At 40.9% G+C, this 15,006-nt stretch overlaps 1 protein-coding gene and 1 non-coding gene across 3 annotated transcripts; one reads left to right on the plus strand and one right to left on the minus strand.

The window, feature by feature from the left end:
* Positions 1-3,682: 3,682 nt before the first annotated feature.
* LOC133921903 (protein ACTIVITY OF BC1 COMPLEX KINASE 8, chloroplastic-like) lies at positions 3,683-11,059 on the minus strand. 2 transcript variants are annotated; one of them, XM_062366994.1, is made up of 20 exons: positions 10,282-11,059; positions 9,568-9,703; positions 8,810-8,976; positions 7,694-7,814; positions 7,490-7,590; positions 7,165-7,263; positions 6,967-7,077; positions 6,798-6,877; positions 6,632-6,701; positions 6,082-6,155; positions 5,895-5,964; positions 5,717-5,805; positions 5,483-5,607; positions 5,285-5,365; positions 5,135-5,195; positions 4,935-4,989; positions 4,736-4,834; positions 4,540-4,622; positions 4,187-4,246; positions 3,683-4,100 (listed from the first exon to the last, which is right to left on the minus strand). In XM_062366994.1, the coding sequence occupies exons 1-19, from the start codon at positions 10,726-10,728 to the stop codon at positions 4,225-4,227; spliced, it is 2,091 nt and encodes a 696-aa protein (XP_062222978.1). In that variant the 5' UTR covers positions 10,729-11,059; the 3' UTR covers positions 3,683-4,100; positions 4,187-4,224. The 2 variants fall into 2 exon arrangements, with proteins under 2 accessions (XP_062222978.1, XP_062222977.1); XM_062366993.1 differs by having other exon boundaries at positions 4,540-4,629; positions 10,282-11,054.
* Positions 11,060-11,260: 201 nt separating this feature from the next.
* TRNAW-CCA (transfer RNA tryptophan (anticodon CCA)) lies at positions 11,261-11,332 on the plus strand. Its single transcript has one exon. It is a non-coding gene; the product is annotated as a tRNA-Trp (tRNA).
* Positions 11,333-15,006: the final 3,674 nt, after the last annotated feature.

Here is a 15,006-nt window from a genome sequence, read left to right on the forward strand (position 1 = left end):
CGGTGGATGTTGTAGCTGGGGTGCCATTGTACGTGCAATGCACAGCCGTGTTACTTTTTTTTTGCCATAGTTTAGTAAGGGTATTCTTTTTGCATCTTGTAAAACCTGTTCTCAGTTTTTCTTTCGCGGCTCCACACCGGCAGCGACGTAGACCCGCGCGGGAGGTGCGCGGGACGTGGAATACCAGATAGTGGAGCAGATGCGGCGGTTGCAGGCGGCAAAGCTCACCAGAGCGACAGCAATCTACGACGACGGCGGCGATAGGAGTCTGAAAGAGAATTAGGACCTGTTTGGTTGGTTGGTTGGTAACTAACTTTGCCACAAAAAATTATTTTAACTATGGGTAGTCTTTTTCACACTTTTGTGATAAGAAAATTAGCCACCTAATCTTATGTAAAATTTGACCAACAAAAATTGTTTCTACGAAGCTAGAGGCTAAGTTAGGCAAGTTGGAGTTGTAGCAGTAACCCAAACACTAACAAAATTGTGGTTGCCTACGTTTAGACGGGGCAACCTTAGTTTACAATCCAAATGAGCCCTTAATTGCCACTGAAAATGTCTGTTTCCAAAGAGTTCCATGTTGCTGCAGGGTCCAATGGTCTCGAATTCTAATTTAAATATTCAAGAGGTATACTCCGTTGCCAAATTTGGCCTGCGAGGACAACCAGAGAGGAAAAAAAGAGTTGGTGAGAATGGTCACGGTCGAACCAGAGCAACCATACGGGGCTCCAAGGAAGCTCTTTCAGAGTTTTATTAAATATTTTTTAACATAAATAATTAAGTAAATAGACGTCTTAGGAAAAGATTTATAAGAATAGATGTCTACCATCATCTTCTCATAGGGTGATTAGACTCTTATCATCCCCAGGGAGGATGGTAAGGTTCCACTCGTACTTATATGACCTTTACCGCTCTCTAAATAGGCGGCTTACCACCTCTTCACCGTGTGAACAGTACTTGACACACATAGTAATATTCATGTCTCCAATTCTCTTTCACATTCTCTATTTAAAATAGTGGTTTTTTTACTCCAAAAATCATATAACTTTTTATACATGTTTCATAATTTATGTGCAACCTATTTCAATTGGGTTCACCCAAAAAAATCTATGTAGAATTTAAACTAAAATTCTCAAAAAATATTACTTTTATAAGTTCTAACAATTGTTAGGGTCTCAAATAAATTTTCAAAAATCTAGAAAAATTATCTAATATTCTTCTTATATGATAGAATAATTTCTAAAATTATTTTCAGTCCTAGTTTATATGGTGAAACAGTGAGTTCCTTTGTAATACTCTATTTATATGTATTTTTATTATTTCATGTGATATTCTTCTTTTAGTTCAATTTAAATTTTAAAAAAAATCAAACGTATACAAAATAATAAAAATTCAACCCATTTGTATATGTTTGAATTCAAATTGAATACATGAAATGATGAAATACATATAAATAGAGCATTACAAAAGAATTCACTTTTTTATCATATAACCTAGGACTGTAAAAAAAATTAGAAATTAATCCATCATATTAGAAGAATATTAGTGAAATTTTTCAGATTTTTGAAAATTTATTTGAGGCCCTAACAATTGTTAGAAGTTATAAAAGTAATATTTTTTGGTGAATTTTAGTTTAAATTCTACACATGTTTTTTTATGAATACAATTAAAATAGGTTTCACATGAATTATGAAACATGTAAAAAAGATATATGATTTTTGAAACAATAGAAGACCACTATATTAAATAGAGAAGACTAGAGGGGAATTGGAGACATGAACAATACTCATGCCGAGTACTGTTTATACGGGGGCTTACCGCGGCGTACCACCTAATCAGAGGACGGTAAGGGCTATTCACGTATGGGTGGGAGCTTACGGTAAGGGTCTAGCCGTCCCATAAGAGAGCGGTAGGTATCTATTCTTTCAAATGGTTGTAGACGGCTATTCTTATAAATTTTTCCATCGGATGCCTATTTATTTAATTATTTATGTTAAAAAATATAAAAAATTTGCTCTTTCACAAGGAGCCTCATCACACAACTCATATGTGACCCGTGTGGAAACCCGGGAGAAAACGAGTTTGGGCTCAGCCAGAGTAATGCGGCGCACATACAGATATGCCTTGCAAGTCCCTCACGGTTACTAATGGGCCCTCTCGGATGAGAACCTTCCAGGCCAAAGCCTATTCAAGGCACATATACATGGATTGTCGGAGGCCTGAGAGGCCAGGTCATACACCAACTAATCCGGTGAAAACTAGTAAATGAGTGCGAATAGTAAATAACGTCCATTTATCCCTGAATCAAAGGTTGCAGGTGATTTCACCATCCCACTGTTAGAAAGATTATTTTACAATATTTTGTAATTGTATCAAGCGTTGTCTGCAAACTAACTTCTCCACTGATAAGATGATATGATCAATCGTAACCTTAATATAGAGATTGAACGGATGATCTTCACTGTTGCACATATTTACTTATTTACACAAAAGATTTTTCCAACTGGCCCGGCCGTTGGTGCAGCTCGGGAGTCGTGTGCCTATTTAGCCTGGTGTGCTAGTGCTAAGGATGTGGTTAGCGGTATGGGACTAAACATGCTGCATAATGTTGCTGATAACCACCATTGACGTAAGTTAACAAGCAATCTCAACTCTGCAGCCGAAAGACATCCGGGACATGAACAATCCAGCTCAGGAACATCAGTGAAGGCCAAGTACAGTCGTGTGAGAGCTCCTAGGTTTCCTTGAGATCCCCAGATCCGGCCCCTCTCTATGATTTCGGCGGCCTCACTGCCGGCGAGAGGGAGTGGGCCGGCCCCCTCTGCACCAGTGTGTAGATTAGTAGGTTAGTTTAATTTCTAATTTAGCAGCTATCCAGATGGGTGCCTAGTAGAGATCCCCTTTCACCGCCTCTATCTCCTGACCGTTATCGTCGTCGTCTCTTTTTCTAAGGTCAGTACCACCGATAGCGATGGTCAAGAGGTAAGAAATAAAATAAATTTGTCTTCCCTCACCGGATTAGATCCATCCGCCCCCATGCCAGATCTACCCAATATCACCTTGCCGGCGCCGTTCTCTGATTTGGGTCCCCGGTCAGAGAATCGTGCCGTCTTGTTGTTGTGCTTCCTTTCAGCTCACCAAATTGCAGCACAGTGTGCTCCCCCACTCTATCACCGCAGACGAGCAGCCAAGTTCTCTCGATGGAACAAGCCTGTTCCAACGACCGCGACAACGCCATCGTCGTGAAGCATCTCACCGGCCACTTACACTCCGGTGACAAACTCATCAAGCTCATCACTTACACTTCGGTGTCAAACTCATCATCGCCAGAGACGTTCACCACCGACGGCTTCAAGACCCCACACCAACCTCTGCTTCCACAGAAGCGAGGTCCTTCCATCCCGATGCTCTTGGCGTCAGTCAACTGCGTGCTACCCGTCGACGCCGGTGTGGTCGATCTGAGGACTCTGCTTCTTGCCGTGTGGACAACTTCAGGGTCAGTGTTTTGACACGTAGCTCTATTTTGGTGTAAACGTGTTTGTTGCAGGGATAACCTCCTGGCTTGTGTCGTTGTAAACACCTTCTTTGAGGGTGTGTTTGTAATTGTGCTGCTCTTTTAATATAAATCCGCTTTTCATAAAAAAAACCTCTGCAGCTGAAGGTTTGGACGCATTACGACGTCTCTTACTCAGGGCATAAATCCAATTAAATCACCAAATCTATCATTTGTTTACCCTGAATTATCATATGAAACAATGGAAGGGAGTAATGATACATGTAGAATATCTATTATACACTATGTACATCTTTATCTGTTACACCGCATCTACATACAGCTATCATACACCGGTGGCCGTGGCTATGTTACATCACGCAGGGGGTAAAATTGGGCAAAAGAGAAATAAAAAAGGAGACGGTGACGACCATGGACAGCACTGAAAAATGATGGGTCAGTTCTCACTGATTGACGAAGAACTCAGAGCTCAGGCAGTGCCGGTTATTAATCTCTCCTGTTGATCCAGTTTCTTCACCTTGATAAGACCAACCAGAACTTGTAGCCCGAAGAACACGCAAAGAGAGTATGCAATGGTTGCTGGCCCCTGCAATGGTTGATTGAAGGCCTGGTGAAACAAATGTGCGCTTGTAATTTGGTGAAAGTTATACTCCAGTTCGTTTGGAGACTCACCCGGACCGAATTGAAGTATAAAACGGTAGCCAGGTTTATCAAACTGCCTGCAGCGATTCCCTGGACGACAAAGAGCAGCGTTTCAGGAACAACGTACGAATAAGTGCGTTAATCAAAGAAAAAACAATTTCATGATATACGGGCTGCTCCACTTGATCAAAATTTCTTGCTCTGAAATTTCAGGCACCCTACGCTAGTATTGTTTTAACATTTACACATAGATTCAGTGCAGGCTAACTGACTTCGCATAAACGCAGCATCATATAGCAGACAACTTTGCCCTTCTCATTTCATGGTTCAGCATGAGCATCACAGAAAAATGTTAAACGATTAATTAATAATTCTGAACTCACATATCCAATTGTTTTCTGTACAGCGGCAACTCTTTGAAATGCTCTTTCTGATTCCAACGTTCTGACACGAAGCTTGAGATCACCTTGCTCCTTTTAAAAATGCAGCCCATTGAGTTCAATGACAGACACTTCTCAAAAGGCCATATGTAAATAACACCAATAAACCACAAAATACAGTATAAAAAAATGTACTTACCAAACGCTCAATGATTTGTGCAAGCTTTTCAACTCTGTCAGGTTGGTGGAACAAATTGTAAAATGCATGGGACTGCCTTTCCCATCTCTTCTTTGCATCCTGATGCATTATAAAATGAAGAGCACTTCAAACTCTCAACGTCCATAATTCAGAGATCATATAGATTGGATACAAGTATTGACCAAAGGTTAAAACTTGCCTTTACAACTAATTCAATACCAGCTTCATTAAATCTTAGCAATTCCATGGCATATCTGGCATGTTTAACAGATGTATAAGTCAGACCCAGAGTCGAAAACTTTTAGTCAATTAAGAGTATGAATGGCACAAAGATGTGCAAGCCTTTTATTTTCTCGAAAAAAGAGTGCCAAATGCTAGTAATGGAGAAAGTGTGCTCACGGCTTAGCAATCTCTGTAATATCAAATCTAGGATCAAGGCCTTTCCCAATACCATCTAGAACTGCACAGAATGGAGAAAACATGAGGAACCATGACAGTATGATAGAATCATTTTCTTCAAAAGTATGTGAAGTTATCAGATATTCAGACCTGAGAATGCTCTGACCACAAATGTAAAGGTGGCTGGAAACCGAAATGGTTGATCAGCAGCAATTGCCAAAAGATCCTCTCCTGCAAATTTTAATTTGAGTTAACACGAAGAAAATTAATAGAATTTCATACACCTGGGCAGTTGGCATGCTTCATCTATCATGTTCTTTGATAGTGCAGAAACCATTGATCCATTACCGATTGCTGCAAGCCTCTGCTTCTTCTTTTCAAACTTCTCCTCCTTACTCAATTGCTTTTTAAATCCCAGCTCTTGAGTTGCCATCTCTCTCTCTTTCCTTTGTTCTGCAAGACGCTCTTCGAAGCTATATAATAGATAATCAGAACAAAGACAAGCTTCATGTCCCATCTCATTCAACAAATTCTATTTGGAAGTAACTATCAGAGAGCATCTTCTCAGGAAAACGTAACTACCTATTAAGGAAAAATTGAGCTGTTCTTCTGACAGCAGTCATATCTCCGTTAGGAACAAGGACACCCATTTGAATCATGGCTTGAAGCACCTGTAGGAATACCGAATTCAACATGCACCATCAGAACTTCACAGGGTCTAAATTATTGTCTGGAGGCTATTATGCCCAGAGAAACTTACTTTGTCAGGATCCTTTTCATAAACTCCATAGAACGTTTCAAGCAATCCTTCCCGGATATTTGGACTGATACTGCAAGTAAGAAGAATTAAAAATAGATTATCCATGCTGTAACTAGTTCAAGAAATGTAGCACAAATTTTCTCTCGAAATGAAGCTTTTGTGAAACAAAAAAAAAATCATATGCAACCTTCCCATCATTCCAAAGTCGTAGAATATAAGCCTCCCACCATTGACATCATCGACAGCAATATTTCCTGGATGCTGTAAAGAAAATCTCCATTAGCTTTTAAGCCAGCACAGTACAGGCCACAGCTGCATCCAGTTGAGATGCTAAAAGGAGCAAGAAAACAATATGGATGATTAAATCTCATGAAATTTGTAATATAAGAGATAATAATGTATTGAACTTTATATCTATTGTTGATGCACAACTGCATGTAGAGCAGCAGACTGTAAATCTGCCAAGGTTAGAGAATTTTTAACAAGCTAGGCATACACAGGCTAGCACCTCGCCAAAGGGTACATGAAAAAGCATTGACCTCAGAACTTCTTCTGACCATATAGACCTCACAAATATACTAATACAGTTTCTTTTAGTGCAATATTATATTTGCAATTCATTTGAAAACAGGCAAGTGCAACGAAGTGAAGGTTGATGTGAAGGTGAGAAATAACCATAACAGGATATAAACAATAGCAGGGTTTGTGGACAATGTACATGGGACAATAGTACTAACCGGGTCAGCATGGAAAAATCCATGGGACAAGATCTGCTCAAGGTATGACTCAACAGCATAGCGGCCTAATCTGAAAGGGATTCATGTTGGCACCAGAAGCAACCAATGTCAGTTGGCACAGAAAATCGAGGCAATAGGCCATGGCTGATGAGTATACAGTACATACCTTTTCCGATCGACTCCTAACTTATCTAATTGCTTTATCCTGTTAATTTTAATTCCTGGAACATATTCCATTGTTAAAACCTGCAATGGGGAAAAATTAAACTTAAATCTTTATTTTCCATTCGGTGTTGCTTGTGGATATATTTTAAAAGTTTCTATGTAGAACAAACCTGACGTGTAGTATACTCCCAGTAAATTTCAGGAACCTTGACATAATATAAAGTTTTGAAGTTTTCAGCAAATTTTTCAGCGTTAAATGCTTCCTTCGTGTAGTCTATTTCCTGAAAACAACCATGAGCTGATTGCATGATCGCTAATAAACATAGTCAAATACAACACGATAGCACATAATCATAAAATTAAGTTACCTGATATAAAACAGATGCACACTCATCATAGATGGCAACCCAGTCTCTCTTGGCACCATCTGACTTTGGATCCACTTTCTGAAGGTATTCAGCTATTACCTAGAACAGATTCAGTTAATTCATCAGCAAATGGTAACAAATGAAATCATATTTAAGTAGGTAACAGACATAACATTCTAGTTTTGGTTCTAATAATAAATAACGATAGCACTTATAAAACAATAGTATGATGGTTGTCTGCATCTTTATATGCAGAGACCGGGATATTTTATTGCATTAAATAAAACCATGGTATGTTATAGGATATAAACATTAAAAAACTTACCCTTAAATTCTTCAGATCAATATCAAACAGCTCCTTCAGACCAGGCCTTTGCACTTTGATGACAACTTCTTGGCCATTCAAGCGTGCCCGATGAACCTGGCCTGCCGAAAAGGGATAGGTTATTATAGTGTCGAGTTGCTTACTAAAATCACTTAGTTTTAGTCCATTTTCACAAATATATATCCAGGGACTGCAGTTTATTACCGAGGCTAGCAGCAGCTATTGGTTCAAAATCAAATCGATCAAATATCTCATACACAGATGCCCCCAGCTCTTCTTCAACATTTTTTAAAGCTGTCTCTGAAGGAAACGGAGGAACTTGATCCTGCAAGAGGGACAATGGCTCCATGATTTCATCATAACCAGGGCACAAACATAGGAAAATTAATAAGTAAAAATCTAAGGAAAAAAGAACAATAGAACTTTTAACAGCCACACTGGGCAACTATTTTCTTCCTTCACATTGGGCACTGAGCCACTAATAAATGCTAATCTTATGATCCTAGGATCATTAGGGGGATAAACACCACCGGGAGGATAGTCGGGCGGCGTCGGCTGCTAGGGGAGGGATTAGGCTATAGATTAGGAAGACTTAGATTAATTCTTCTTTGCTTGATTCAAAGAATGTGCCGACTGCCCCTTTATATAGGCAGGTCACGGTTCTAACAAACCAAATCAAATCCTATCTCTAATTGATAACAAATCTAATCTTACCTTCTAAATGGCCCCTAACAAATCTAATCTAACCTTATCTCTAAATGTTATCTAATCTTTCCAATTAACTAACAAACTACTGGACCCGGCCGTGATGCTCCTTGGGCCCATACGAAAGGCCGGCTGGCCGCCATGACAGGTGGACAACCTGAGACTGGCAAGTTTTGTTATCCACCTGGCTGATCTAGTAAACTGAACTTTTTTAAGCTTATTTAAAGCTTAGATTCGTTAGAGACTGATCAAACTTTTTCCTAACAGGAGAGCACCAGTGTTACCTGGACACCCGTGTCCAAATTTATTTGCCGAATCGGACACCCCGAATTCGAGTCGAATTCTGACGCCCGTGTTGGATTCCGAATTGTATTTCGCGTGTCCAAATTTTCTTTGCCGAAATCAGACACTCGAGTCCCAGTCGAATTCCGACACCTGTGTCCGTATCCACGTAACACTGGAGAGCGCACAATTCCTATAACAAGCTAACACTTGATGGAGATCCACACCTAATATAAAGCCACCCCAGAAAATTTAGGATCTTTGCAGTTTTATTTTTGAAAAGCATCTAGATTCTAGAACATGTCTACAACAGAAATAAGGTTCAACACAAACCTGTAACTCAGATAACTGGTCCACATATTCCTGCGGAAGAATATCAACTCTGGTGGAGAATTGCTGCCCTATTTTGATAAAAGTGGGGCCTAATCTCAAAATACTCTCCTTCAGCCACTTGGCGAGAACTTTCCTCCTCATTACCTTTTTCTCTTGTGTCATACCCCCTGCAGAAGTTGCCTTAGATGCTTCGTGAAGGTACAGAATTTTGAAGCAAATGTATAGGTAATTCGACAATATCAAAGAATGTATTATGCACAAATACAAAACATATGGGAAATTTCAAAACATCATTGTGTCAGGGATATACATCCAGTGTGTTGACTAATATGCAATACATTGCATTCACAAATGTTTAGGAACTTCTTCAGCTATGATCAGCTAGTAACAAAGGTACTTGTGCGTTGTGAGTACAATACATCATTAAATCCATGGGAAGAAATTGTTTTTATTTTCACAAGTACAGAAACAAATTATAAATTGACCACTCCTCTTAACTGCTCTTTGCTAACACATATTAGAACAAAAATAAATAAAAACGTAAGGTTACACCTGGTTGCTCAGTAAAACTTACTCTGGAAAATATTGATCCCAACTCCCAAGTTATGGCAACTTTCCCAATGGAATTATACGAAAATGATGGACATTTAAGGAAGTAGATAAGATAAAAGAAACTCAAGCACCTAAACTTGACTGTGTATATAACCATTTGTTAATAGATGTAGGGTATCTTTTTCTCGTTCTGCTAAGTTACTAACCTCTATAGGTGAACTTCTGGTTGTTCAGCCAAGCCTTGAATATAAATGTAAATACAAAGCTCCATATTTCCAATGTTCTTTGAATTGTCGAATAAGTTTTAAACCGATTCCATCGACCACCAGGAGCAACAGACACCTGCAAGATTTAGTTGTTCAACTCAAAGAGTAAAAATCAACAGTAAATGACACAGAACAGCAGCTATTAGCATACGAACAATATTATGTATTAATGCAAATCATTGTTACCAAATTGCACATTGTGAGAAATCATGCTGCCAACCTCAGATAACTTCAGAGGCCAAGAGTAAAGCGGGGTCTGTATGTCATCTACTCAACCTGACACAACAAACTAATTTTGTTGTTTTTTCTACCAGGTCCCATGGATGGTGTTCCAGTGCCTGTGATGTTACTATTTTCTGAAGAAATGTGATCCCGGTATTTTACTGTTCATTGCTACCTAAATTTTATTTCACTGGAACTAGAGTAAAACCACAAATGCACTTGTCCTCACATTACATTGATGTCAGCCAGGTCAAGCTGAACTCCAGTTTTAGTGAAAGCAATACCACACTCCAGCTAATTCCAGGCGTTAGTTAACATTTGTTCATCCAGTTATCTTAAAAATGGCGGAATCACATGATCACATATTCACATAGACAAATGCTCAGAACTGAAGCTAGACACCACATGCAGATGCTAAGCAAAAAATGTTACCTCAGGCAAGGGCTTCCCGCCGCTCTGATTGAACCAGGCGTCCTCCCGCCCGATCTCCTCCACTCTCTCCTTCCTCCTCCTCTCATCCTCCACCGGCGGGACAGAAGCCACGGCCGTGCTACTCCCGGACGCCGCGGGATTCACCACCGCACCGTTCCCTCCCTCGCTTCCGTTGCTGTTGCCGTTGGCCCCGAGGTACGCCTCCACGGCGGCATCATCGTACCCGAGGCAGCTCCCGTTGCCGCTGAGCCCGTGGCGCTTGGCGTCCTCCTCGGCCGCCGGCGGCGGGGATGCGCGGCCCTCGAGGACGGCACGCACGAGGCTGCCGGTGCGCGGTTGGTACTGCGATCTCTGGCGGAAGCGGAGCGGCAGCGGGAGGCGGGGGTGGTCGGGGACGGAGAGCGAGGTGGAGGCGACGAGGGAGGCCGCGGCGGCGGCGACGGACATGGCGGGGGGGGGGGGGGCTAGCTAGGGTTTGGTGCTCGGGGGTTTTTGGCGGGGCGCCGGGGCGTGCGGCGTGCGGGTAGAGCCTTAGAGGAATGGAAGCTGGAGGAGTGGAGGCGGAGGAGGAAGGAGTGGTGGGCGGAGCCGAGGGGAGAAGCGGGAAGGGGGAGAGAGGTGGCGGTGACAGAGCCAGGCGGGAGGCACGGAGGTTGAAGCCATCTGACTTGGGGGTTGGGCATTGGGTAGAGGTGAGCCAGTGGGGCCTGGATGGCGGACAGGGACTGCGTCTGCGTGGAAAGCTTCGAGGCCTCTACACTACTTCCTTTTTTTCGGCTCCTTGTGTTCTCTTGGTTTGTTTGATGCTTTCTGTGAGCTTTTGGTTGGGGTTCCGTCCTTTTAATAGGGACGCTCTGTCCGTATCCGCGGCAAGTGGTGGCAATCCTGCAGCCAGCTCCATTGTCCATTGCGTTGTGCATGTGTGCGACTAGTACAAATTAAACGTTATGTGGATACTGTTAGCAACTATGTCACCGCCGGATCCGTGGCGCAATGGTAGCGCGTCTGACTCCAGATCAGAAGGTTGCGTGTTCGATTCACGTCGGGTTCAATACCCCCGATCCAATCCGGATTCTTTTTTCCCTATTTCCTTTTATCCGAAACCAGATCTCTGCTCTTTTTACCTTCCAGAAGCAGTCATTACTGGTCCTTGCCCATTGCGTGTCCATCCAATACTCAAGGATCCATTGACATGAAAGCTCCGTGGCCCGTGCTGCTAAGGTTTTTAATCGTGCAGGACTGGGAGGGCATGATGCCGCTCGCGCGATACGTGGTAAAAGCCGGGAGCTTCATTAAGTGGAACCGTTCACTTTTATTTGGCTGTTTATATCAGTAGCAGCCCAAGAACGGGGGAGCCCAGGTGAAGGGTAAAAAGAATTGGGCTGATTTGTTGTATGGATGAGTTATGAGTTATATTATTATATGATCGAGTTAAGATGTAAACGTATCTTAACAATTGTATAGACACTTATCGTTTGAGTCCTGTTTTACAGGACGGTGTTTCCGATCTAAATTATTGGTTCCCGACCATAATTAACATGTTTCCATTTCGATGACTTTGTTTTTGAAGTTTCCGATATTGTAATCGTTTTTGACATTATTGTTTCTGATTTCGATTCCGAGAATAAATGTGAAAGTGATTTAGGATATTTTCCAATCATTTACGGCCGTTTTCATCCCTACACAGAAAGGACGTCGGTCCTAGCGGTGTGTGCACCTAGGAGTCCTGGCTGAGGTAGTTGTGGATTGTGGCTCGGTTACAGCTGCCAGCCCAGGTGGCTGGGGCAAGTGGCCCAGAAAAGCAGAGGGGTGCATGACCCAGTTGGCCAGGTAGCCCTAGGCAGGAAAGTTAGTAAAAAGCCTGTGTCGTATGGGACACGGAAGAGGGATGCCCAGTGCCCTAGCTGCGCCAGGCGACCGGCCTCCCCCTATGGGGGCCAGCGTCACAACAGTTCCAACAATAACCATGGGAAGTTTCAAGTAGAAGATCAATTTTTTTTCCTGATTCCACCTAAGGAAACAAAAAGTTCTAGCAATAAATATGGATAATTCCACTAGTGAAGATACAATATTACAAAAATAAGGACAGAAAGTTGCACTTAAAAGGATATATTGTTCCAACAACGAACATGGGAAGTTCCAATCATGAAGATAAAAAGTTCCAGCCATAACCATGGGGAGTTCCATGTAGAAGTGTTAATTATTTGAAAAGTTCCAAAGGTAAAACACGAACAGAAAAAAGAAATAAATAAAATTCTAAAAATGTATAAAAGAAGGAATGAAAAAAATAATCAAAATAAAAAACTAATAAATTATATGAAGAAGAAAGAAAAAAATAAATAAAAAATATAGAGAATACGAAAAAACTAACAAAGTAATACAGTGTTCCTATGCGTTGTGGATGTCGGTCTTAAAAGGTGGAATGTGGCTTTGGAGTTAGCATGGAATCAAGAAAATCACCGCCTACACCACATGCTTCGTAATGGTGGAGACAAATCACTACGTGAAAAATCGACAAATAAAATACGAAATTAGTGACAGATCGTAATATAATATGTCACTTATAATAATAATGATGTATCGTAGTTATAACCAATCACCAATAATGACTTATCAGTGATGGTTCATCCTAAACTAGCCATTAGTGACGGATCAAGTTTTGACAGGTCGACAATGATGACTCATCAGTGACAAGTCATTCTAAACTAGTCATTGATGATGAGTCCTTACCCATTACTTATGACTAGTCATCAGTGACGCGTTCGAGCTGACAGGTGTGGCACCCATCACCCATGACGATTATGACCTGTCACTTTTGAGCTGAGCTTTTTTCACGTGAATTATACTAGTTCAGAACTCAGATGAAAAAAGAATCTAGCAGAACGGCCCACAAAATAAGAAATAGAGGAGTCAACCGACGAAAGAGCCGAGTTTGATCCTTATCGTCCCAAGTGTCAGCTATGCCTCAAACTTGGGCACACTACAATGAACTGTTGGAACCGGTTTGATCCTGATTTTGTTCCTAAAGAGAAAAGTGCAGCTACTGCAATAAATAATTATGGTGTGGACACAAATTGATATAGTGACTCTAGTGCTACCGATCATATTACCAGTGAACTAGATAAATTGGTCATCCACAATAAGTACACCGACAAGGATCAAATAAAAATGAAAAGTGGTGTATGTATGAATATTAATCACATTGGTCATGCTGCTCATATCCCTAGTTGTAATATTCATCTAAATAATGTACTTCATGTTCCCAAAGCTGCAAAGAGTTTTGTTTCTATTCATCATCTTGCTACTGATAATCAAGCCTGATTGTTTCTTCATTAAGGATCAGACAAAGAAGAAAATTCTTTTTCAAGGCAAGTGTGAAGGGGGTCTCAATCCTCTTTCTTCCAGCCCAATCAAGCCAAGGAAGTAGGTGTTCAGTGCTCTCAAACCTACTCTAGCATGTGGCACAGTTGTCTAGGTCACCCCTCACACTATATTGTTCAACGAGTCAATAGTGAGAATAATCTTCCCTGCACTAGTAGTGAAATCAGTAGTGAGTCTGTTTGTGATGCCTGTCAACATGCTATTGTTCAACAAGTCACCCCTCATACTCTATTGTTCAACAAGTCAATAGTGAGAATAATCTTTCCTGGACTAGTAGTGAAATCAGTAGTGAGTCTTTTTATGATGCCTGTCAATAGACTAAGAGTCATTAACTACCCTATCCTAGATCAACTAGTGTGTCGAGTGCTCCCTTAGAGCTTAGTTTCTCTGATGTATGGGTCCTGCTCTTGATTCATTCGAATCAAAGAAATATTATGTTAGTTTTATTAATGGCTATAGTAAATTTACCTAGATTTATTTGCTCAAACATATAAGTCTGAGGTGTTTTCATGAGTTCCAAAATCTCTTTGTACGAATGCTTGGTTGTAAGATTATCGCTATGTAATCCATTGGGAGGTGAATATGAGAAGCTCAGTTCTTTCTTTCAGAGAGTTGGGATAACCCACCTAGTGTCTTGTCCTCATGCCCACCAACAGAAGAGCGCCGCTAGATGAAAACATAGTTATATTGTTGAAGTGGGGTTGTCTTTGTTAGCTAATTCTTCCATGCCTTTAAAATTCTGGGACGAAGCTTTTCTTGCAGCCACATACTTGATCAATTGTACACCTAGTAAATTCATTCAATTTTCTACCCCTCTTTCACGTATTCTTCATGTGAAGCCTAGTTATTCCTCCTTTAGGATCTTTGGGTGTGCTTGTTTGTCTAATCTTCATCCATATAACTCTAGAAAATTCTAGTTTTGTTCCAAAAGATGTGTCTTTCTTGGCTATAGTAATCTGCATAAAGGATTCAAGTGTCTAGATGTCGCAGTTGGTCGCATAGATATTTCTCACGATGTTGTATTCGATGAGAATATTTTTCCATTTGCTCAATTGAACCCTAATGTGGGTGCTCGCCTTTGCTCTAAAGTCCTCTTGTTACCTTAAGATTTTGCTTCTAGGGGGAACAAACAAATGAACATGTTGTTAGTAATTCTTTTAATCCTATGCATGTAGTAGTTCCAAATCTTCCTGTGAAAGAAACAAGGTGACTATGTGTAGGATCTATGATACCGACTAGAGGAGCATGAATAGGCGATTTTAAAACTAATTGATTAGCGATCAATAAAACTTGCAGAATTTAACTAAGATCACTATAGCAATATTTAGCAACTTAGAACTATGT

Source organism: Phragmites australis, chromosome 6 (genome assembly GCF_958298935.1).
Source record: "Phragmites australis chromosome 6, lpPhrAust1.1, whole genome shotgun sequence".
Lineage (NCBI taxonomy): Eukaryota > Viridiplantae > Streptophyta > Magnoliopsida > Poales > Poaceae > Phragmites > Phragmites australis.